General features: G+C 45.8%; 1 protein-coding gene across 3 annotated transcripts; it reads right to left on the reverse strand.

Moving 5' to 3' along the window:
- On the reverse strand, positions 1-25,068 carry OTULINL (OTU deubiquitinase with linear linkage specificity like). Of its 3 annotated transcripts, none has more exons than XM_036279628.1 (8): positions 24,915-25,068; positions 7,621-7,780; positions 7,503-7,534; positions 7,299-7,390; positions 6,383-6,532; positions 3,381-3,509; positions 1,631-1,900; positions 1-828 (listed from the first exon to the last, which is right to left on the reverse strand). In XM_036279628.1, exons 1-8 carry the CDS (start codon positions 24,976-24,978, stop codon positions 655-657), a joined length of 1,071 nt encoding a protein of 356 aa, XP_036135521.1. In that variant the 5' UTR covers positions 24,979-25,068; the 3' UTR covers positions 1-654. The 3 variants fall into 3 exon arrangements, with proteins under 3 accessions (XP_036135521.1, XP_036135523.1, XP_036135522.1); XM_036279630.1 differs by lacking the exon at positions 24,915-25,068 and adding an exon at positions 14,765-16,206; XM_036279629.1 differs by lacking the exon at positions 24,915-25,068 and adding an exon at positions 13,157-13,219.
- Positions 25,069-26,003: the final 935 nt, after the last annotated feature.

The raw sequence follows: 26,003 nt of genomic DNA on the forward strand, positions 1-26,003 counted from the left end.
AGATGCAACAATAAAAAATGTAAAAAGAAAATGTAAGGAGATATAAAACACATTGTACAACATTACAAAGTAGTGGTTTTTTGTGTGTATGTGTATATGTAAAACTATACATGTATACATACGGGTGTGTGTGTGTACATGCACCCATAATTTACAGTTAATCAACTGGGTCTAGAAAATCGATATACCATAGATTCCTGGGAAGGTAATGCTTATAAAATAAGACCATGTTTATGAGGCTCCAAAATCAACCAAAGATATGATTCTTAATGAAGAACGTAAAAGTTAAAAACAAATTCATTCTTTCTAGGTTGGTCTTTTTTCCTATGAATTTCCTTCTCTCTTTTTTCCTGTTGTTGTTCTTGTCCAAATTAAACATTCTCATGCTCTTCAAGTCCCGCCATGTGTAAAGTGGCCAGGGCCTTTATGAACAAGGTCAAACCACAAGCCCACAAATATATTAGTGCAGCTGCTCTGGAGGAAATCACTGAAAGACAAAGAAAAGCCACCTGTGCACTGTTGCATCTTGTGTACCTGTAGTTCGGAGAAGGTCCTAATTCCTTCAGTGGCTGCAACACTAGCTTTGGTTTTCCAGGAACACTTTACTTGCAAGTGTGACCACTGTCATTGGCAGGTGCCTGGTCCTCGCCAGACTCAAAAGACAGGAATGTGGTAGTGGCGGTCATTCTCAGTCAGCAGGGAGATCTCTGGCCACTCCCTGAGTGGCTCCTGTGGGTAGTAGACTTCAAAGTCCCTGGAATTAAACTTGAACAGTCTGAACACTTTTATCTTGACTTCAAGGGCATATCCAAGTATAAACATATCAATCTGGGGAAGAGATGAAAGAAAGGTCACAAATACACATTTCCAAATTCCTGCCCTCCCACCAGTGGGGGCAGTATGTTCTTCAGCAGCCTGTGAAATAACGTACTTGTTTATAGACCCACACATGAACCACTGAGTGGGCACAGAGTTAGGGACAAATGTCCATACATGGGAGGCAGGGGACAAACAGAGGAACATCACTCTAAACTAACATGAAGAAATCACAGGGAAAGCTGTTTGAAAAAAAAAACTAATAAAAAATAAAGAAATGCTCATAATAAAAATTACAGAGTTTTCTAATCGCTTTTATATTGTTATAAATCAATTTGTATAAAAAGTTCAGATGATTTTGTCTACCTCCTATGAATGCAAATAAAACAAAACAAAACCTTTTCTATGGGGATATTAAGCATTTTCTAGATTTAAAAAAATTCAATAATTTCTACTTATGTGCAGTAAGTCACCAAATGCTTTTTCAAACCTTATCTCATTTTCCAACTGGAATTTCTCCTGGTTAACCTCTGTTGTGGGAAAACCTGCTATCAACTGAGAGGCAGCATGCAAGGTCAGATAGGCTGCCCAGCACTGGTGTTCTCCAGACACAGGTCTGGAAACACACACAGCAACCAGCCCGGAGCAGCGAGGCTTGTCACTCCTCATTTCCGCATTTCGGGGCAATAATATCAACCCATCACTCTATGCAGCTGGTCTTATGCCTGCTGAAAGCAAACCCCAAGAGCCTACGTGTCCATGTATTGTCAACACCCTCCTTGATCCAACACACACGATTCTCTGCCCCAGGTACCTGCTCTAGTCCACATGTGTCGCCTACAGAATTTAGGTGATTCATCATGAAGCTCAAAGGATCAGATGATGTTTCCCGGGAAAACAGGAGTCTGAAAAGACTGGGAATGACCTTTTTCATCTTCATTTGTTCATAAACTTCAGTGACTTGATAGAGCATGATGAACTTGAGAGCTTCATACAGTTTATACTCCAGAATGGCATCCGAGAAGAGGATGTTGCACATACTTCCTCTCTTGTGATAATCTTTAATTGCACTGAATTCAGTCCACTAAAAACAGACAAAAATGTGAAACTTAGAAGGGCACAGGTGAGCACACACAACACTGCATAACTTTTAAAGAACTTACAAAATAAAACTAATAGAGGGGAATGAAACTTTAACTTTTCACTTTATATCTTTGGACATAGATTTTTTAAACCGTAAGTATATATTATTTTTACAATAACAAATTAGTTTCATGAGAAATTTCTTCACCAAAGCACCACCCACCAGGTAAAATACTAAGACAGCTTTCTAACCCTGTTTAACACATTGACCAGCAATTTTATGCAGAAGTTACCTCATGTCACTGGTTATTTTTTCGTAACTGCGTATGAAAGTGAAACAATCTAAATAAACTTCAGTATACTTTATTTATACATAATGCATATAAATGAAACTTTGTACATATCTGCTACATATTATATTTTATACATATGATATATTTTAGTATTTTTTTTTTGCTGTGGTATACTTTAAGCAATCACCTTCTGAAACACACACTTTACATGTTCTAGTCGGATTTTTTTTATACCAGTGACTATTTTTTCAAAACGTGGTCTTTCAGTTGCCCTGAAAGCCTGAAAGGTGAATCGGCGTAAGGAGCTCTTTTAGAAGGACCAGAGTGTTGGGTTCTGAGCTGCACTCATTTGAACCAGCAGATATCCATTACCTGCTATGTCAAGACTATAGAATGGTGTGCTGTTTTTTGAACTTCGACCCTCAGGGTGAAGAGTCACAAATATAATAATCCTGTATTACCCTGAGTTTCAAACATTGAAATAGCTAATGCAAGTGCAAGCACGAGTTACCTCGTGAGGGTCAACAACGTGTTCTAAGATGGCTGGTTTCCACAAGGGCTGTTCCAGTGGCCAGCGGTGCTAGTGAGCACTCTCCAGTGCAGCCGGTGCCAGGCTCGGCGGAAGGCACTCTGCGTGTGTCATCTCACTGAATCCTCACAAGAACCGTACAGGGTAGACACTATTTATATTTCACTTTTACAGATAAGAAATCTATGGCCCAGAAAGGTCATGGTGTTTCTCAAGGAGAATTCACTCCAACAATCCAAAATCTGTTTTTACTCAAAGACAGGAAAAGCTCTGAGTCAAATTATAACATCTTTGCCGTAAACAAGTTATAAAGAGGGAGCATTCCAGAAGGGCATTTCTGAACACCTTGTCTGGAACTTCACTTCATTTTTTGGGGAAACAAAGGTCCATGATTGTTGAGGTTTCCTGGCTAGCCCACAAAGGGCTCCTCAGCCCACAAAGGGCCTAACTACCATGTAGAACAACACTACTCTTGCTCAGTCATCACTCAAAGGAGACTGAAGGTCAAGAAGGAACCATCAGTTACTGGAAGCAGCATTTCTGCCTGCATTTTCTGCTTAACTCACATAAAGTGATATGCCTGACATCAGAGAAAAGTGGCTGCATTTGGGACAGATGCTTTCACTCCTAGCCTCTTACCCCAGTTGCCAAACACTTACCTGTGTTTTCAATAATTCCACACATTTACGCAATTTTCCAAACACATTTGAACCTGTGTAGTTCTCAGGACCAAAACTGTATTGCTGGATCCAATTACAACCTTGTGAAAAGAGCAGTTTTTCAGGAAGCTTGAAAAGGAAGATGCCAATAATGGTTAGACACAATTATTACACACAATTTAGAAGATGTCATAGCACATAATCTCATCTCATTTAGCAATCTTCATTTAAAAACACTATGGCCGCCTGGCCAGTGTGGCTGGGTGGATTGAGCATCATCCCATGGACTGAGAGGTCCTGGTTCAATTTCCGGTCAGGGCACATGCCAGGGTCTCGGGCTCGATCCCCAGCAGGGGGTGTGCAGGAGGCAGTCATTTGATGTTTCTCTCACATGGATGTTTCTCTCTCTCTCCCCCCCTAAAAAATTAATAAAAACATATTTAAAAAAAAAAGACTATGACCACAATTAATAAAAAACATAGTCATATTCTTTTTTAAAAAATTAATTTTAGCCCTGGCCAGTTTGGCTCAGCGGTTAGAGCGTCGGCCTGTGGTCCGGAGAGACCCGGGTTCGGTTCCCGCTAAGGGCACGTACTTCGGTTGCAATTTGTCCCCGGCCCTGGTTGGTTGTGTGGGTGGCAGCCACTCGATGTGTCCCTTCACGTCGATGTTTCTCTCTCTCTCTCCCTTCCTCTCTCTCCCTCCCACTCTATCTGTACAAAAAAATGGAAAAATTCCTCGGGTGAGGATAAAAAAATAAAAAATAAAATTTAAATTATTAAAAAAAAATTAATTTTAGAGAGAGAGGAAGGGAAAAGGAGAGAGAGATAGAAACATTGATGAGAGAGAACATCGACTGGCCACCTCCTGAATGCTCCCCACTAGGGATTGGGCCCACAACCTGGGCATGTGCCCTGACCGGGAATGGGACCAGTGACCTCTTAGTGCATGAGTCGATGCTCAACCCCTGAGCCATATTCTTAATTCACAATTTCAAAACTGATGAAAACTTAAATATAAGATTAAGTCTATAGAAACAATCTTTTTGGATAAAACATTTTCCAAACTACCAAGAGATGTCCCTTTAGAGCTTACTTTTAACCTATGCTAGAGCAACATATATCTGGGACGATGTGGACTTTAGAATGATGCATGTGGGGGTTCAAACCCAGCCCTGTCACTCACCAGCAGACTATTTCACTGCTCAGCCTCATCCTCCACTGTAAATCAAGGACAATTTTACAGGACGCTTGTTGGGTTAAATAAGATTATGGGATACGTAAGAGTCTGACCCACCACAGGCATCCCATGCATTTCCCACCCAGTCCAACTTGTGCAGCCGGTGCAGTCTCTGTCCTCAGCAAAGAATAGCAAAGCCAGCACACTGCACAGTCCTGTCCAGTATTTGCTAGATAAGATGAAAGTAATAAAAACAACTCAAAACTTAAAATGTTACGGAAATTGAACATGTATAGCTATATATAAGCACACACTTTGTATTTCTTTGCTCTTCCAACTTAAATGTACATCCTAGATTAGGCATACTGCACTCAAAATAAAAATCCGGGCCCTGGCCAGTTTGGCTCAGCGGTTAGAGTGTCGGCCTGCAGTCCTGAGAGACCCGGGTTCGGTTCCCGCTAAGGGCGTGTACCTCGGTTGCAGTTTGTCCCCAGCCCTGGTCGGTTGTGCGGGCGGCAGCCACTCAATGTGTTCCTTTCACATCGATGTTTCTCTCTCTCTCTCTGTTCCTCCTCTCTCTCCCTCCCATTCTACCTGAACAAAAAATGGAAAAGTGTCCTCGGGCGAGGATAAAAAAAAAAATCCGGGTTATCACCAAGAAGGCACTGTCTTATGCTGTTAAGAAAATGAAAAAACAAGGCACAGACTGGGAGACAATATCTGTAAATTACATATATGATAAAGCACTTGCATTCAGAATATATAAAGAATTCTCAAAACTCAATCAATAACAATAACAAAAACAAAACAATAAAATATGGGCAAAAGATTTAAAAAGACATTTCTCTGAGAAGATAATATGGATGGCAAGCAAGCACAGGAAAAGATGCTCAACATCATAACTCATCAGGGAAATGCAAACTAAAACCACAATGATACTAATGCACACCTATTAGAATGCCTAAAACAAAAATAAATAAACAAAAAACTCTGACACTACCAAGTGCTGGTGGGAATGTGGAGCACCTGGAACTCTGGCACGTTCGCGCTGGGCAGAGCCATTCTGGGAAATGGTTGGGTAGGTTCTTATAAAGTAAGCGCGCACATACCATAAGACCCAGCAGTCCCACCCAAAAGGAATGAAAACTTATGTTCATACAAAACCCTGTATGGGAATATTTGTAACAGCTTTATTCACAGTATTATACACTGGAAAAAATCCAAATGTCCTCCCGCTGGTGAATGGATAAACAAGCTGTCACATTCATGTCAAGGAACAACACTCAACAATAAAAAGGAATTAACAACGTATTCACAGAACCCTCTGGGTGAAAGCAAATGCACCACGCTAAGTGAAAGCCCGAGCTTCCAAACGCCACACACTGGATGAGTCCCCTTCTGTGACATTCTAGAAAAGGCTAAACTACAGAGACAGAAGGCATCTCAGTGGCGCTGGGGTTAGGAATGAGAGAAGGTCTGACTGAGGAAAAACAAGGGGATCTTTGGGGTAGTAGTTACACACTGTATTTGTGGAAACAACCATAGAGTAAAAAAAAGCTTAGCAGACCACCTTACCTATAAAGGACAGATGCCCCTCTCAAGAAAAGATGGTGGCATTAAAAACAAAATTGAGTATAACTGTCTTTCTGAGATGGTCTATGTGCAAACTGACAGGAGAGAAGCCGCCCTGGAGAAAGGACCTCTCGGAGTGCCTTCCATCTCAGGCGCCCTATGTACGGAGCCGCCGCCCAACGGAGCCCCGAGCGCCTGTGTCCCAGTTGTCATCAAGGTGCCTCTCCTGTGTTCCCAGTGCGAGGACATACCTTAACAATGTCTTTTTCTCTCATCCAGGATGGAAAAGAGAGGCCCTGGCTGAATATCTGAAATAACACTGATCTTAGTGCATCGTAGTTATCTCTCTTCACTTGTCGAACACACTTAATGTGACGCCGCCAAAACAGCTCCTCATAAGCCTATTAGCACAAAAAGAGAACGGTTGCTTTTTAAGTCCGCTGGATGAGAAATTAAGGAAAGTGAATTCAATAAATTTTCAGTGACACATACTACCAAATAAAGCAGACAACAGAAATAAAAACAATGATAAATTGTGCACTGGACCACATGTCATTTCAAAGTGACTGTGAGTGTAGAGAGATGGTGCCATGCTCTTCCAGAGGCTTAGTTCCTGGAAGCCCAGGGCCAGGGAATGTCCCTGTGGGGAGGTCATGAATACAGCCTGATCACAGTAAAAAATTCTGTACACCTTAAAACCATGCTCAGAACTACTTTAAAGTCACCACTTAATTCTTTTTTTTTTTTTTTTTTTTCTTCTTTTGCTGATGACAAGGTTGGGCAGCACTTCTGGGAATATTTACCAAGACTGATCCAATGAAAAATCTTAAAAGTCCTCAAAATATATTTGCCAAGGGACCTTCTCCCTTCAAGGACAGGAGTCTCCCCTGCTTGTGCAGAGGTTGAACAGGCCTGGCCAGGAGGGCTGGAAAGAGCTGACTTCCAGCTCTCTGAAATCACAGACTGAATTCACCCGGTCCTCCAGGAACTGGCTCTAGGTAAAAGGCCCAAAGCCAAAGTTTAGCAACTGTTTGGCTTTTAAATTAGAGCCAGAGTTGTTCCTTGTGTCACATTGTATCTCTGGATCCATAAAGCAGAAGGGAATGTTTGTTTCCTGAATTTTTCACAAAATTCTCCATCTTCCATGACTTTTACAAACAGACACACCTTCCTCATCAGCTTGGCACGGGGCGTGTCCCCTGTCCATTCTCTTGCACAATAGCTGAGTAAATCCACTTCTGCCTCCACACTGAGGTTCCCTGAATCAAATAAAATAAATAAATAAAAGGTAGTTAATTTTTCCTTTCCTCTTCTTTCTTGAACCCTCTCTGCCCCTGAAAAATAAGGAAAGATACACACAAAAATACTTACTTTTGAATTTTCTTTGCAGATATCCACTCCACCTAAAAGATAAAGAAAACAATAATACCAAAATTCTACCTTCATCACATGGGTATTTTAGAAATTTGAAGATGATACAACCACCTACCATTTCAGCCGGTGCCCTAAATGGAAATGCAGCCTTCTGAAGTAGCAGAGGGTGGCCACCAGAAAGGAAACCGCCACCATCACGGACCCCTTTGCTATTCCCCACGCAATATCTAAGGCGTGGCTGGTGACTAGTATCCAGGAGTGAACTTGGTCATTTCCTAAAAAAAAATGTAATTGAAAAAAAATCACATTACCATTACACAAGTCTACTTTGTTTAAGGGGGAAAATATTATGCAATAAATTAAAAGAAGATACACTGGATAATTTTAGGGTCTATGGCTGATTTACATAAACATTTTTTAAAACATTCAAAAATTCAATCTGAAAAATTAAAGAAACGTCTAGTTCTCCTATAATCAGTGTCATATATAAGAATATCTTTGTTCCCAAAATTCAAGAGGAAGAGTGAACATAGAGTGTGGGTTCCTGAATCCCTCACCCCTGAACTCAAAGCTGCTTCTCCTACTAATCTAGCTGTGTGGCTGGGAAACCCACCTTCTCTTACCCTGACTGTCTTTCCTGTAACATAGGGGTAAAATACTGACCTCACTGGGGAAAGACGGAATAAAATGATCTAAGAACCAGCACAGTGCACCATCCTGTGGTGAATATCTGTTGAATCCAGGAGCGATGCCAGGGATTCTGCTGGGCACTGAACACACTGGGGTGGGGGGTGGGGGGCAACCACACCAGGGGCCTCCAGTGATGCTGTCACCATCCACCTCTGCCCATGTTGATATTTTTAAATCAAAACAGGCCATACCATGTGGCATCACCTGACCACATGGAACGGGTGGCTCAAACAGCAGGTGCAGACATCATTTCCAGCAAGCAGCCCTTAAAGCAGGGTGGTGAGATGGAGACAGATGTGCTGCGATGGTGCACACTCCCATTCCTGATTTGACAAGAGGGAAACTTACCAGGCCGGGAAAGCTCACATGGGGGACTTGCAATATTTTACTAAGTGCAGGAGATTCCTAATGATATTATGTTTGAGCATGTAAAATGAGGAAGAGAATTTCTGAACGATGGCCAAACCTCCTGGGGTTCATTGTGACATAGTTTCCTCCACAGTACTGGGTTTAGTAAAATTCCAGTGATTAACATAGTAAAAGCCTCAACAGTTTGGAATCTACACTTCTAGCATTTTTTATCATCTTTGATGTGCATTTACACTCTCAATAAAGAATTTACCAGGAGATGAAGAAACAAAAAAAGTTACCAAAAAATAAAAATACATATTATTTTTATTTTATTACTTAACAGGACATTATTTTCAAACATAGATGTTATTGTTTAGAATTGATTAGCTATTCATTATAGACTTACTCCCATCTATAAATTTAGTGAAACTTTCTAAGAATTGTTTAAAATGTAGAGCCATACTGCCTTTACATCTATATTTTAGACTTTTATTAATTCGGTCTGATTTCCCAACTTTGAAAATTCTGGTATATGCAAATATTTTTAGTAAGTCCTTAAATTCATGTAAGAACTAGAATATTGTCTGTGATACATAATTTCTCCTATTGTAGTCATAAACATTTTCTACAAAAATAAATATTGCACAAGATTTTAGTTTGTTTTTTCTCTTCATATCAACAGCATATCAAATTGTAAGTTGAACATCATTTTATATCACCACATATAGATCTACATTATTCTTTTTTTTTTTAAATCTTCACCCAAGAATATGTTTTTCATTGATTCGACGGGCGGGGAGTGGGGTGGGGGGGGCAAAGGAGGAACAGAGACATTGATGTGAGAGAAACATTGATCAGTTTCTTCCTATATGCATCGCAACTGGGGATCAAACCTGAAACCTGGGCATTTGCCCTGACTAGAGATCAGAACCATGACTCTTTGGTGCATGGTACGACACTCTAACCAACTGAGCCACACTGGCCAGAGCTACATTATTCTTTAAGAATGCATAACATTGCAGTATGAAAACAGACTATCACCTCTGTAATCACCGCCTAATGATAAACATTTGCTTGTTTCCATTTTCCACTTAACAAACATTGCTGAGACAAACATTCTCCAACAGTCCTTGTGGCTCATGACAGGTCTTAGGATAATTTCAAGAAAAGGAAACTCTGGGTAAAGGATGTGCACATTTTTAGTTTTGACAGATGTTACCCAAGGGCCTTCCAAAACACTGCCAATTAACACTCCCACCCCGCGTACTAGAGCACCTAGTTCCTTGAATCCCAACCAGCTCTAACGGTCACTGCAGTCTGCATTTCCTCCTCTGTGAGGAGCCTTTCGGAGCACCTGCCTACTTCCCACTGGGTGGTGCTCACCGGTATGTGGACTTGGAGAGCCTGCAGTCTGGGGCCTGGCTGCCGTCCTCGATGGGGCACTGCTCTCATTGGACACAGAATCTATTCAACCCGCTGCATTCCTTTAAGTCACTATTTGGCCACAAGGGTATTTGATTTGAGACCCCAAACCAGGGCCTTCTCCTGAGCATGAGGCTTTCTCTGCGGCACCCAGGGCCTCCAGCAGGACCCACTGCAGACCGTGGTTCTCCCAGCTCCTACACACATACATTCCCTAGCCTCCTGCCCTTATCTTCAAAATGAAACCCTGTCTACAACCCAAGAAAGGGTGATAGTAACAACTTATCAGAAAAATCACATGAGGCTCAATACCTCCTGCCCAGGCAACCCTAGAACACAAGCCTGAAATCCCACTGCCCTCTACCTAACGTGCCCACAGTTTTTGGTCAAATGACTCAAGCCAGGGCTATTGTGGGGGCTGGTTTAGGAACCGACGAGCATGTAGGGGTGGACCCACGAAGTCACGTGTGCACAGGATGCTCCCTTCACTCCCTGCAGCCCTGGCCTGGCCACACAGCCACATCCCCGATCTCAAGGATCTGACAGAAGAGCCCCTTCCTGGTAGGTACACCAACCGCAAATCACAGAAGATCCCAAGGTGCTCACAGATAATGTTATCAGGAGGGGCCTCCAAGTTGAAGAAGAGGAAGTACAATGATTTAATAGGAAAAAGTATGGCTTCACTGATGATTAAAGCAGTCTGAGCTTTTGCTCTATGTCAGACCCTATGCTGAGAGTTGTGCAGGGATATCTCATTGCTCTGGAGCTCCATGGTATGCGTCCCATTCCGGCCCTGCAGAGACGCTGCATGAGGGACTTCATCCCCCTAAGCTTGTTCCTTAACCCTGAGAGGAAAACAGTACATAGCAGTCCTGGCAGCAGCTGCCTCTCAGAGTGGTTGTGATGGTTGAAGAAAATGCTGGGACAGCGCTGGGCATTCTGGCCATGCATCCTAGAAATGCCCAGTAAACGGTCAATGTCATTTGTATTGCTATCACTCTAATCACTTTTATTTTTAAAATGAGAAAACTGGCCCTGGCTGGTTTGGCTCAGCAGTTAGATCAGCCTGCGAATCAAAGGGACCCAGTTTTGGTTCTGGTCTGGGGCACATACCTGGGTTGTGGTTTGGTCCCCGGCCCTGGTCAGGGTTGTGTAGGAGGCAACCAATCGATGTGTCTTTCTCGCATCAATGTCTCTCTCTCTCTCTCTCCTTCCCTTCCAATCTATCTTAAAAAAAAAAAAAAAAAAAAAAACCAATGGGAAAATATCCTTGGGTGAGGATTAACCAAAAGAAAAAAGAAATAATAAAATATAATGAGAAAATTTGTGAGGGGGAGAGATTGAACAAGTGGTCAAGCTAGAATTCGAAGATGCCGAAACCTGTGAGCCTCATCACCAGGTTGTCCTGTCTCGGAATTACAGAGCGAGGAAATCTTCAAGTCAGCTTTGCCACAACAGTGGAATAAAGCCTTTAGAAAAGGAATTTAATTTTTTTTTCCTGCATGTGTCAATAACTGGATGACAAGTCAAAAAAGGCAGACCAAGAACACCATCAATGCGGGGCCTGGCAAACACTACCATGACCCCAACTTTGATGATCCCGAGTCAAATCTCATTTCCCCACGTAGAGATGAGAGCAAATCAAATTTTCCATATCAGAGTCTTCACCAGGGCCCCTCTGCCAGCCTGCTGTGGAGCATCCAGCAACTATCAGCCCACCGTCCCTCCCCACACCCTGAAGACGCCCTCTGCCGAACGGAACTGGCCCCGGAGGATGCGGACTGGACGAGCTGGAAGGGAGAGAAGCTCCACCACCAGGGGTCCAGATGTTCCACCTGATAAAGAGAGGAGCCAGAACGGGGGCAGGGAATAAAGGGAGTGGGGGGCAGGAGGCGCTGGCGATGGAGAATCCCCTGAAAGTGAGGGTTAGGGTTCTGAGGAGGTGCGGAAACAGACGCACTGCCGGGATATGGATCTGACCCTCTTTAATGTTCATCAAGCGACAAAAATTGAAATTTCTGTTTAATCCTTTTGGACTGGATCACTTGGGTGGTGGCTGAAATGGGGTGCTATATAAGCACCGTGCATTTCTATTCTATTAGAAAGCGGATGGTCTCATACATTCCCCCAATCACCAGAGACCCCCACCCACTCTATCAGAAGTAATACTTAAGTAAGGACCCTTGAGCAATTCCCAGAACCTCCCGAAATCAACAACGTGGCTATCTGAAACTACAGTCTGATCTGTGACCTCAGATGACACATGGTACATGAGGCCACCGACTAGAACTGGGAAAAAAAAAACGCCACTGTTTTTTGTGGTGAAATTCTACTTAGAATTTTTTCCGTTCTCTAAAATGTACCAAAGTGAAATAATTCAAACAGGAAACCAAAAAAAAAAAAGAAAGAAAGAAAGAAACCTGAAAACAAAACTAAAAGACTGAAGAGCCGGAAACCGGGTGAGCATGCCGACAGCAGACTCACTGGGAGCCCCAGGCTCCTCTCATGGAAACGTCGCCTGGCTGGTCTCCGGAACTTCCAGTCTGTCCAAGCCCTTCACCACCTCTGCTGTCCTCCCTGCTCCTTCTCCCAATCTTACACAGCACAGCAGTGCCCGGGGCACTGCTACCTGCCCGGCGGGGACTTTCTCCTGAAGCAGAGATGGTGGATCAAGAGCTACAGAGTGGGCCACGGAGGGGGAATTAGGCCTCACCTAAAAGGCAGTTTAATTTCAATGTCTGAGACAGCAGAGAGAATGAGGATATATACATGCATTAAAATCACCTTGTTAAGAAAATTTAAGGTAAAAAATACTAAATTTATGCCTATCTGCTGCAATGCCATATTATGGTTAATTATCAGGAGATGGAAGAAAGAATAGCCAGAGAGACAGAAGGATTAGGAAGCAAACAGAGAGGGGTGGGGAGGAGGCCATTCCCAGACAGCTGTACCTCTCCCTGCGGCCAGAGCCGAGGAAGGGCGGGGTGGTGCACAGGGCAGGACACAGGCACGTCAGAGGTGTGAGTTACACTTTTCACACTTTTCTGAGCTGTCACGGAACACTACTCCCTTTGAAAAACACTACTCCTTTTAAGTAATTCTGATCAAGGAAGGAAGTGCTGCAGAGAGGGGTAAACTGAGGCTAAGCGGGCAGGAAAGGGCCTGCAAGATCTTTCCCTGCTCCTTACCCTTTGTTCCCACTTCTTCCATGTGGGCTGGGCACTGAGCTGGCAGGCAGTGCAGTGACGAGAACGACACACAGGCTGTCCCGGCCTGCTGGTTGGAGCATCATCCCACACACCAAAAGACTGTGGGTTCCATCCCCAGTCAGGGCAAGTACAGGAGGCAACCAAGCAATGTTTCTGTCTCTCTCTTCCCCTTTTCTCTCTCTCTCTCTAAAAAAAAAAAAAAAAAAAAAATCAATAAAAACATATCCTCGAGTGAGGATTAGAAAAAGACAGACACCCAGCCTACCCTCAGGGAGCTCGCGGTCTGGTGGTGTGATGCCTTCCCATCAGGAAAGGCCCCTGGTCAGCTCACCCAGGCCCACAGCGCCACGACGCGCTCCCCGGGGTCAGCACACCCTGGTCCTGGGTCTGGCCAGGACACAGGATAACACAAGCCCGATGATGCCCAGGTGGCAGGCAGAGTTCCATTCCCCAGTGGGTCCTCTCTCAGAGGTCAGTGTGAGAAACTCAGAGGCACAAGAATTAAGCAAAATATCATCCATTAACGAATAAAGTAAGCAATATGCAAATAGTGATAGCCGAGCAGCTCACGTCCTTAGGCCTCAAGGTTTCTGAATGCTCGGAGCGCTGGAGGACCGTTAGAGATTTCTGAAGGGTCCGCACAGCCGTGTGAGAGACTGCGTTTGAATGGTCTTGGTTCTTGCAGAACCATAGGTCCACTGTTTTCATATGGGAGAAATATTCAGAAAAAATACCCTCAATAAATCTTTGAAAAGGTGAAGTCAAAAGACTTTCTATGCTTTTGTGTTTCAGGTATTAGTTCTGCTCAAGAAAGGACAGTGTTCTAACTTAGTAAAGTACTATAACCGACAACTACAAGATCAGTATCACTGAGAAAGAGAACCACCAAGTGCAAGTTTTTATCTTGAAAGTCAGGACCAGTGAGACATTCAGCTGCAGCCGCCATGTAGCCTGCTTAAGCCCTGAGCACAACCCCCACAGCACCGGGCCTGTGTTACACAGGGCTCCTGTGAAACCAGGAGTGTCGGTAACACAACAGGAAACTGCTCCTTGCCAAACACTGAGAGAACTGTGTGTGCGGGTGTGTGTAATAATATCAGAGCTCAGTTGCTTTTGTTTTTTTCATTTACTGGGCACATCTTTAGGAGTGTTAAATGCAACCCATCATGTTACAAGGTGTAAGTTTATTTGTCTGATTGTGTGGAGGGATTTGAAAACCCACCCAACTGTTATAACATAGAAGCTGTAAGTTGGGTAAGCTTCCATTGGAGAGCAAGGTAATTCCTTCCTGGGAAATCCCAGATCACTCCAACCAGCCAGGCAGGCTCCCTGGATGGGCACAGACAACTGGTTTGGCAAAACAGGCCTGGGACTCTGTCTTCACTCTGCCATTTTCTAGTTGCAGGACCTCATATTACTTAGATCCCCAAAAGTCTCCCCAATGGTAGAGATCAACAGTTGGAACAAAATGAAACACTGTAAGCCACGAGACCGCGCTTGTGATGGCAAAGGCACCACAGGTGCAGACTCTTCCGAGTCCCTGCTGCAGCCTCCCCCCCATCTGCTCATGCACCAGTGTTTACACACCTCTCTTCCGGGAACTCACTCCTTTTTGTGGGAGTCCATTTCCTTTGCTGGAATGTTTCTCTTTCCTGATCAAAGTCTATCATTATTCTATGAATATAGATTAAGCTCCTTTTGCAGGCTAGGCACTGTGCCAAGAGCTGATGCTACAGCTGTGAACAAGACGGACTGGACTATCCTGGCAATCCACAGATGAACCCTCCAGGTGTGTTTGAAGCACAGCGGAGGAATGGCCCAGAGGAAAGAAATGTGGCTCTGTCAGCAGAGGTAATATGGGAACCTGACCTAGACCTGCATCGGATGAGAGGCGGCGCTGAGACCCAGGGGATGGACAAGAGTTCACGAGCCCAGGAATGCGAGGACGGCCAGCCAGGCTCAGATCAGCAGGGCCTCTGGATGCTGTGAGAGATGCTGAGTTTAGCTGAAGAGCAAGGAAAGCCTCCCAAGGGTTTTCAGCAAGAGGCTGATGTGATCAGATCTGTAAACACAATTTAAATCGTTATTGCTTGGGGCCATGAAGCATGTCTGATTCCTCTTCTGTATGACAATTCTTAAAATCTTTCACAGAATCACAGGATGCTTTGGGCTGAAGGTGCCGGGATCCCACTTCTTCTCCAGGCCTGATTCTCAGCAGCCCCTCAGCAGCACGACTCCCTCCCCCAGGGGCTCCTTCTGCACTCCGTCCACGCTGCAGGTAGGTGTGTTCATGATGTGTCCCCTACTGGCCTGAAAGCACCTCTAAGGTGAAAGCTGACTCTTAATTCACTGTGCACCTGGTCATCTGGTGAGCATCTTCGAGGTGAAGAAACTGAAACCCAGAGAAAGCAAGAAGTCTGAACTTGAAGCCACATGTTCTGACTCAAGGTCAGCGTGCCCTCTGAAATAACTACATACATAACTGCCTTTGCCGAATGATTCTCTCCAAGAATTCAAAACAATTAACAAGCATGAACTTAGAAGGCAGCTATTGCTCCCCTGTGCCTTCCCCATGTAAATTAAACATTCCCTCAACCAGTTCTCACATGACTTGGTTTGCACCATCCCAGTCACTCTTCGTGGTCCTAGTCACTCTTCTCTGAACCCATTCCACACTCAATTAGATGCCGAGTCAGGATACAGTGTCCCGAGTGTGGCCCAACCTGAAGAGCATTCAATAACGTGGCCACTTCTTCATTCTCGATTGGGGATCAGCAAGTCCTCTGCAGAGGGTCAGAGGGTCAGAACTTCAGGCTTTCCCGCCATCTGGGCTCTGTCCCAACTACTCGGATCTGCTCTAACAGAGGGAAAGCAGCCGTGAGACAATAGACAGCGGGCTGTGTTCCAAGAGAACTTTGTTTATGGACACTGAGATTTGAATTCCATATAAGTTGCACATGTCAGGAAATGGTATTCTTCTTTTGATTTTTTTTCAACCATCAAAAAGATGTATAACCATTCTTAGGTCATAAGCCATATAATTAATTAAATAAATAAATAAATAAATAAAACAGAGTGGGACAGACACGGCCCAGGGACTGCGGTGTGCCGAACCCCAATCCAGATGGTACTTTCCAGTTGATGCAGTCTGTGGCTGTATTTGTATTGTATAGTTGAGAAATAAACACGCCATCAACCCACATTCAGCCTGCCCTCAACTTAACATACAGCCTTCAGACCTGTGGCTGGAGTGTGTCTCCCTCTCCTGAAGGGCAGGAGGCGGGGCTTTCATCCCAGCACCCTCTCATGTCCAGGTGGAAGCTTTCCTGGAGCGCTGGTGCTGGCCTCCGGCCCACCACTCTCTCGCTCTCCTCCTTCCCCAGGGACAGATGTGATGGGGAGGTTTAGGAGAATCTGCTCAGCTCAGCCCCTCTTCCTGAGATGGTCCTGCTTGCTGAGGGGTGCCCTGGCGCCTGCTGTCGCCCTGGGGGAGAAGCCTGGGCTTCCAAGGGTAGTTTCAGTGTGGGCACAGCTAGCAAGCTCGTCTGGCCACACAACTAAGACATAGATTTTACCAATGGGATGACATTTAAAAATCTCTGACTCCTGTGTTCAACATTCAGTTCTTTCAGAACCTGGGAAGGGAAGCGAGGCTTACTCAGGTTGTGTGTGCAAGTTCTGTGCTTTTTGGACCCAGGAGTTGACACACTTTCCTGCTAAATTTCACGTCACTAGATTGGGCTCACTGCTCCAACCCACCATGGCATCTGTGGCTCTTGCTCTCTCTCCCCTCTTAGATGCTTAAGATTAAGCTTGTCATCCACATATTAATACGGATCATTTATGAACATGTGACGAGAGAACTGAAGGGACACCCTGGGACAAGCCACTCTCCACTTGCACCCTGTAGTGATTTTTCCATTAATCAGAATCGTTTGGACTCTGTTGCTAATAGTTGCTAATCCTTCCCATTGGCATCCCTTCTCTGATGCCATTTTCCACCTGTAGCCAGTGGTGATTTGGGGAAGAATGGAGTCGTTTTGTTTTGTTTTACATTCAGTGGATGTGTCATCTCCTACTTAAAAATCTTTGTGGCTTTTCTTACTTGCAGGAAAAACCCAAATCCTGGCGCCAGTGATGTGAGCAGGAAAGGCCTCTGCACGAGGTGAGAGAGGGTAACGCACATTGCCCACTGCACCATTCGAGACAGAAGCCTCAGGAGCCGGTTCTTCCGCACCCGGGAAGCATCCCCTGAAACCAGATGAGACGCTGGAATGGGCCCACCGCTGATGGAAGCGCACAGCAGAAGCCTCCCTATCCACCATCCAAGGCTTTACCTCTGTCTCCTCTCACGAACCCACCCACCTTCACGTGATCCTTTAGGTCTGCTCTGCTAAAGAGAAACTGGTCGCATCGAAACAAACTCATCAAACCTGAGAGAGCTGTGTACTCAGTCTGTGAACAGCACCTCAATACCACCCGGGCAAGGAGAGTGCAGATCCTCAGGCAGTCTGCGTCTCCGAGCCACCCCCCCCCCCCCCCCCCCCCCCCCCCCCCCCCCCCCCCCCCCCCGGTGACTCACAGGCACTCAGAGTCTCCGGCAGGCGCTGTCACAGAACCACCCTGCCTGGCTCCCCATGCTTTCTCTGGTGGACTGGGCTGGGGCCCAGGCACCCATCCTTTTATAAGTTCGGGGGTGATTCCAATGCATTGCCAGTGCTGAGAAGCGTCACTCTGGGGAAAGGGTTTCCTCCACCCCTGGCCGTTTCTGTTATCTCTAATATATTATCACATGCCAATCATTTCCAAAATTACGGTTGAGAGAAACCATGCCAGATAAAGGGCAGTCTCACTGGTCGGGTCATCCAGCTGCACGTAAATGAAGCCTGTACTGTGCTCATGTGAGGGGCGACTTTTATCAGTCAATTGTTGTTTTAGTATATGGCTGGAGGCCATGCTTATCTACAAAGGAACTTTGATGAACTTAATAGTAAAGGAATCCAACTATTAATGTGACCTCCAAGGAGGCTGGCCTGGGCCTCTCCATCTTAGCAGTAAAAGTTCCATGTCCAGGGACATCCCTCAGTCCCAGGCCAACTGAGGGCCCTCAGGGTTTGACCCAGGCTCCCCAGTATCCTCTCACCTCTTCCCCTTCCTGGCCACCTTCGGTCTCTCACTCCTGCCACCTCCTCTCCCCCCTTCTCCATCTCTCAGCTCAAATGTCACTTCCTTGGGCAAAGCTTCTCTGACCCATTTCCAACCCCTAGGCTTGAGCAAATCCCTGTTACATTCTCCCTAGCACACGGTGCCCCTTCCCCACAGCACTTGTCACAGTTTATACAAGTGTGTTTGTGCTTGACTAGTGTCTGTCTCCCTATGTAGGCAAACGTCTTAAGGACTGGAACTGTGTCTGTTTTCTCTCTGCTTTCTTGGTGCCTAGGTACACTACAGACCATTAACAAATAATTTTTGAATAAATAAAATGAATCCAAGTGATCAGGACCTAGTCCATATGTCTCCATGACAGAGACCGCCAGTATCCATTCTCTCTGACACAGCTACTCTCCCTAGGTGCCAGACAGAGCCATGTGAGTGAATTCTGACTAAAAGTGTGTGTGCAAGTTTTACAGGCTCTGTTGAGAGGGGTGTATCCTTGCCCTGGCTCCCCCAGACTAGCTGGAATGTAAGCATGATGACTGATGTCCAATAGCCATCTTGGGCCAGGACGTAGCTTGGGCACGGAAGCTGTCCACGGTAGAAACAAAGAGGAAGGAGTCTGCGCCCCTGACACTGTGGAGCCCATTCCAGCCCTGGGGAGCCACCTTCAAGGTCTGACATGGCAGAAACTGATTCACTTATTTGGAATTGTTGTTAGTCCACCTTACCGAATCCTGACTAGTAGCCTTGATCTTGGTGGTCCCTTCTGACTTTTAACATGTATGTCAGCAACAGTGAGCCACCAGCGTGTTTTCCTTTAATCACACTCACATACATATAAAGCAGGAAGCGAGAACATGAAGTGGTCACCTAGTGGGATGGTTTGAAGGGAATGGAATGAGCAGGCACCAGGGAGTCGGAAACTCGGGAGCTCGTCCTAGAGAGCTGAGCAACTCTGGACCTCAGCTTCCTCCTCTATGAGCAAATATCAGGGGGCCAGGCCATCAACCACTATTTCCCTTCACCCTCTAAAGGCCTCTTTATGTAAATGTGTTTCAGAGTTACACTGGGGGTAGTCACACTGGGACAAAAGGCACAGGGTTTTAAGTAGTTGTGACAAAACTAAAGTTCAACTAAACTCAAAACCTGCACCACAAGAAACATGCCCTGAGCACGTACAGTAGATATTTGAGACCTTGACAAACACCAGCAAATACTCCAAATTTTGGAAGTGCGTGCCTAGTTCTGCAGATCTATTATGCCATCTGACCTGAACCACAGTTTTGATAAGGAGCGTTTTCCACAAGGTGACCAGTTTCTAAAAAACAGCAAGAATAAAAGAAAGATAGAGAAGACTGGGACAGAGGCGAGGGTATAGAAGAACGGTACCTTCACGTGTTATAGGCTCCACGTTTTGAATGAATGAACCAACGAGGTATAAATGTGAGAAGACACTGGAATATGAAACATGACAAAAGGACAGCACCAAGTGAGCCAGCAAGCTTGGCTGTACAAGTCCTGTAATGACACTCAGCCAAGAGCCCAGAACTGAGTACTGGGGCATACCTTGCATAAACCTGACCTGACAAACTCCCTCAGTTCACGTGATTCTTCTCTCTGCTTCAGATTTCAGAGGAAGGAATTGACATGCCTGAGTCTTGCACTGCTCCAGGTGCAAAACCGAGACCCAACATTTATACTAATAATTCCACTGGTTACATTTGCATTTCAAGATGAGCAGCCAAACTAATCCTTAGCTACAAACTCAACTCCAAGTTCATTTTTTAATGCCGAGTAAAATGACAGAGAGCTGATCTCGTCCACTGACAGCAGTGCCATCCAGCCCCTCATGCCTAGATGGGGACTGATTATATTCAGCCCACGCCAGCACCGGCTTGCCACCTCTTCCGCTTCCCCTTTCCTATCAGCCGTTCTGCTTCCTCCACGGCATTTCGAACTGTCCCAGCAGTCAATTTGGAAGACACAGAGCATTCAGTTCTCGTGTCACTTTAGAGACCACACAGACCTTCCTGTCACTGGTCAACAAATATGCCTGTGATGTGCCAGGCATTATTCTAAGACCTAAGGAAAGACTCTTCACCAGGCAAAAAAGTCACATCTCTTAAACTTGGGAGACTAAATGCTCCAAGGACACTCCCTGCCCTGGCTTAGAAGATGAGACACAAAATGTTCACAGTATGTACCTTGATGAGCTTCCACCACCAGGCCCACCGCATTCCTGAGCCACTCAGGTACGGTCTGTACATCCTGAGGCTATCCCAGACCTAAAGAGCAGGGAGCTCGTGTCCACTGTAATGGGGACAAAAAAGAGCAGTCTGCTTCTCTTTTTTTGACAGTCAACCCCTGATGTTGAATGAGATTCTGCTTCTCTCTGAATTGGGACAGGTCTCTCTTGAGAAACGGACTTCCAGTTACTTATTACTCTCCCTGCTAGAAGACTAACTCTAACATTCATTAAAACAAAAAGCTATTTTAAGTTACTGTGTAGATATCATCCAACAGTTCCACATAGACTCAAAGTCATAGTCACCTGGTTAAATCAGCAACGAAAGACTTTCTATTAAATTCTGAATTCAGGACTTAGTGAACATAGCACTTTCCATGCCACAGGTTCTGTGATTTGGGTTTATTACCCAGGAATCCCAGCATCAGTACTAATAAACAATAGTCCTTGGTCTCTCAAAAACAGACATATAATATTTTATCATCCTCTTATTTTAAACATGATGCCACCTGTCTATTCTGGCTCCAATTAAATGAGAAAGTAGAACAATGGAGCGTGACCAGAACAAAAGATTACTGGCAAAATGAGTGCGAACGCAAAATTTTTTCTCTGTTGATTAATTGTGAAGGGACATCTAAATATTCTTCCATTAAGTTAATTACAAATCAATAAATGTATATACAACCTTGATTTTTAAAAATGGATTGCCCTGAGTAACTGAACAGGAGAGAAAGGCCAAATACACTGGTCCAATAACTCCTCTAAAAGTTACAGACACACTTAAATAGCCATATAAGGAACATGCATGTAGAAAGTCTTAGCTGGATAATAACTTTCTCATAATCTCTCTTCTCCCGTACCTCCAACCTAAGAGTTACTCTGTGCAACAACAATGGTATAAAGATAATAACCCAACTTTAATTCAGAACAGCTTAAATGTGATGAGGTAATCTTGGAAACTAGAGGGCTCGCAGGTCTATAAGCCTGCTCTCTTTCAGGAGACAGAAGCAGGCAGATGGTTAAGAATCTGCTGTGGGTGGAGTCACACTGCCAGAGTTTGAATCCCGGCCACCATTTACTTACTAGCTGGAAACTTTGAGCAAATTCCATAACCATTCCAAGCGTCACAGAGTGGCGCTTATAAAGATTACATAAGACTATCTGTGGGCAGTGTCTCCGCATCCAACACCACGAAGGGAACTAAAATGCCCACTGTTATTGTGGTGGGTACAACACTGGGTGCTGCAGGCACACAGGACAGCACCCTCCCACTCCAGGGAGCCAGGTAAAAGGTCATTTTCAACTTAATAATTGTGCCAATCAAGCATTTCTACTTAGCTAAAACACATAGTACCAAAAGTTACATTTTATTTGGTAATCTATCTAACGAAACTTAAAAGTAGAAATAATAAGTGGGGCAAAGAGGCTGCAAAAATATCACTGTGGACCACTTGGCTCTAAGCATTCTGTTGTGTGCATATGTTTTTAACTGCAGTGTTTGTTTTTTTCTTAAGTCCTCAAAGTATTTTTTAAAGAAGGAAAATATTTCTCCTTAAGGTTATAACTAGCACATGAAACACCACAGCTACTCACCCCTCTCCCCTTTGACACACACTGCCCACTGCCAGTGCCACCTCTGTTCCTGTTCAGCTCCTGAGAGCGAAGGCCTTGAGGGACCACAATAGGGTTCTAAAATAAGAGGACAATTCTAAGCACCCCTCTGCAGTCTGTGTTGAGGAGGGAATGTCTGCACCCCATAACCAATCAACTTGCTTCTGACAAGCCAGGCTCGCTTCGATTTGTCCTCTCCCTTTAACACAGGAGGGCTCACCACGTAAACTCACCTGCCTGGCTAGTGTGGCACCTGTGATTCCCCATGGGAACAGGCCATACTGTTTATGGCAAGTCAGAAACATCTGTTTCACATGTCATCCTTGAGTGGCTTTGGAATAACAGAATCCATGATATTAAGGAATACACTTTTTAATTAGCAGAAAAGTCTAAGTAAGAAATGTGTGGGGTCTTGTACCAGTTTGTATCTGACTCAGTTTCCTAAAATGGGGATTAAAAATAATGACTACCTCATGTAAAAGGTAATGATAACAATGACAGCAGCTAACCTTTGAGTACTCACTATGAGCCATGCATGGTTCTATGCACTTTATAGGCAATAAATGAGCTAACACATAAGCAGCACTCAAAAACATGACTCAATACCATCACTTCCAATTTTTTGTTTAGCATTAGAGTATTCTCTCCAAACAAAACCTTACCCAGAACAGCATATAAAACAGGAGGGCAGGGAGCCGAGCTGCTCCATATATAGCTGGAGTGAGGGGATCTCGCTAATGGGTCTCCCATTCCACATTGGGCATTCTGCCCCTCCTGCAAGGCCAAGCCCTAGGGACCACCAAGGAGCCCTGAGGTTCCCAAGAACACCACTGAAAACTCAGAGTCTTGGGTGTCCCCTCGCATTTCTATTAAACAAAAGGATGGACAGTGGTGATGAACCACAACTCACTTAAATAGAAATAGCAAAAATGGCTACCAAAAACCTCTGTCCATTCCTGCCCATTTTGTGTTTTCTTCTGCTATGGTCCGTTTGCTTTTTATTGTCAAGTATTCCTTATTATCATTTGCTATTATATCAAAAGCAAATCCTGGCTATCTTACCAAAAGCGTTAGGGGTAGGTTAAAAAGCTGTGGCATCCTAGCTTTGACAAGTGATTTTAAATTTTTTTTTTTTTTCCTAAACATCACTGGCAAAGAAGGGAAACTATGTTCCTAATCCTCGGACATTATGTTTGGGAGAAAATAAAGTTTTCCATAACCTGATCCTTGAATCACATTCTTCCACTGCCACACACCCAACTGCAGACCCCGCAGGCTGGAGCAGAGGAAAGAATTCTTGCTAGGATCACAGTGCTGGCACACCTTGGACTTGGTGCATTGGAAGAAAAAATCCTGGCAATTATGTTAAGCCCTGAGTAGCCACCTTTCTGCCTCCCAAAGCAGCTTTTTCCAGCTGTGACCCTACCTCCGTTTCCAACTTTGCTTTCTCTGCCAAAATAAGGCAGGGAAAAGGGAAGAAAATAACATAATAAAAAGTTCTAATGAATACACCCACAGGAAATATTTGGCTAATTCTATAATAACCCAAGGTGCAGAAAGGTTGGAAAATGAGTTCATTCTCCAAACGTTGCGAGTGGGAGGTAAGTCAATCACATAATTCTAGTCTGGGAGGACATTAGAGATCAGCTAGTCCAATGCCCTCATTTTACAGGGAGGACAGGGAAGTCCAGAGTAGTTAAGGCTTCTAGGCACATAGTCCTGGGCAAAATGATGCCTAAAACTCATGTCCTGACTCCCAGAAAGGTGCTGTTTCCACTACACCTAAATAGCAACCCCCTCCCCCACAACTGTTTGCTTTGTGAATCAAAGCTCCTGTTGGGACCAAAAACAGCAATTAATAAGCCGACTTGGCACCTGCCAACTTCCCTTATATGCTGGAGCCCAAACTCTGTGTTTGAGAACAGGCATGCTCCCAAAATTCACTAGTGGGCTCACGCCCCTGGAGAGTTTCAGAGGGGGAATGTGCTCAAAGTTGAGAAGCAGTTAAGCTCTTCTCGAAGCTGACACTAGAAGGATGGCAAAGAAAAAAAACAAAAACCTTCATTTCTAAGGTGAGGACCCAGGTGCCAACGCAGAGGGCAGAGACACCGAGACACAGGTGGTGTGTCCCAGACCTCAGCGACCCGACCTGCTCGCGACCTGTGCCATACTGTGCTGCTGCTCCTGTCCTTGGTGGCATTTGTTTAAAAGCCAGTTTTCTGTTGTTCAGCGGGTCTCGATTGCTGCGAAGGTGTGGGCCACATCCTCCGCCGGCAAAGCGCGAACCCCATCAACTTCCCTCCGACAACAATCAAACTCTCAGAGAGGACACCGAAGGGGAAACCGCCGCTCCTCGGAGGCAGGGCCCGACCCCACCCCTGCGTGGACCGTCCACCCGCGCCACCCCACCTCGCAAGACGGCGTCCTCTTCCCAGGAACCTGCCTTCCCCGCCTAGGCAGGTCGCTCGCTGCCGGGACCCAGAGAGCTCTGCCTCGCGAGGACGCTGTTCCCTATTCAGATGCGACGCGGGTCCCCGACGGCTGCCCAAACCCTGCAGAAGGTGTGGAGGTGCACACCGTCCCCGCCCTGGTCAGGGCCCCGCATCTCCCACCCCTCCGAGCGCGGGCCTCGTACCGCAAACCCGGGGCTGCGCCGACGGCCGGCGGAGAGCGCGTCCCAGGTCGCCCGCGGCCCCCCGCCCCGCCCGCCCGCCCGGGGCCCACCTGCGGCGAGGGCGCCAGGCCGTTCCCGCTCCTGCGCCCGCGGGGGGCTCCTCTGCGCCGCCATGCCGGCCGCGCGCTGCGGACGGGCGCGGAGCCTCGGCCCGTGGGTCTGTCAGCCGTGGCGGCCGCCCGCCGGAGCCCGGGCTCGCTTCCCGGCGGCGGGCGGGCGCGGGAGGCACCGGGTAGGGGATGGCAGTCCGCGCGCCCACCCCAGGCGCCTGGCGGCCGACGGACGCGCCGTTTCACCAATGGCAGGCCGCGGTGGGGCTTAGGGGTGGGGCCGGGCGGGGTGGGCGGGACCTCAGCTGGGTGTTTGGGTCGCCAGCCAAGGCTGCGTCCGGGCCTTGGATGCTCTAGAGTGGCGCGGAGCCGGCTCCGGGGACCCAAGCGCTGCCCCAAAGGAAACAGCCGGAGATTTCCACCTGGACGGATCCCACGATCTCCCTGGCACTTTACACCGACGGCCCATTGAGTGGGAAAGGAAGGAAAGAAACCTGGAGGGTGGGTGATGGGGGGAGGGACCAGTGACTTTTTTCTCCGCACTGCAAAGTAACAGTATTATTCCCTTTTCTGGCCCTTAGGTAACACCGCTGGTCGGTCAAAGCCAAGGGAGGCCAAGACTGGAATCCAGATACAGCTGTTGGCCCAGGCACTGTTCCACTAGATGGGGCAAAATTTCTGATCTTTATTTCCCTCTGGATCCGCAGAACGGGGTTATGCTTACTTAGAATTCCCAGTTTACTTTAGGAGTGGGCCCGTGTGCGTTGTTGGCAAAGTTAATCCACTGATAAAATGATTTAAAAAGGAGCCCGGCTGGTGTGTCTCACTGGTTGAGGGTGGACTCACGCACCAAGAGGTCGCAGGATTCCTGGTCAGGGCACAGGTTGTGGGCCCGATCCCCAGTGGGGGGCATGCAGGAGGTGGCCAATCGATGTTCTCTCTCATGGATGTTTCTATCTCTCTCTCCCTCTCCCTTCCTCTTTCTCTAAAAATTAATAAAAAGGAAAAAATAAAAAATAAATAAATACAAAGGAAAAAATATGGGAGTAGCAAACAGTAAAGACAAACAAAAGCCAGCTCAACAATAAA

The sequence above is a fragment of the Molossus molossus genome, unplaced genomic scaffold (assembly GCF_014108415.1).
Source record: "Molossus molossus isolate mMolMol1 unplaced genomic scaffold, mMolMol1.p scaffold_m16_p_3, whole genome shotgun sequence".
Lineage (NCBI taxonomy): Eukaryota > Metazoa > Chordata > Mammalia > Chiroptera > Molossidae > Molossus > Molossus molossus.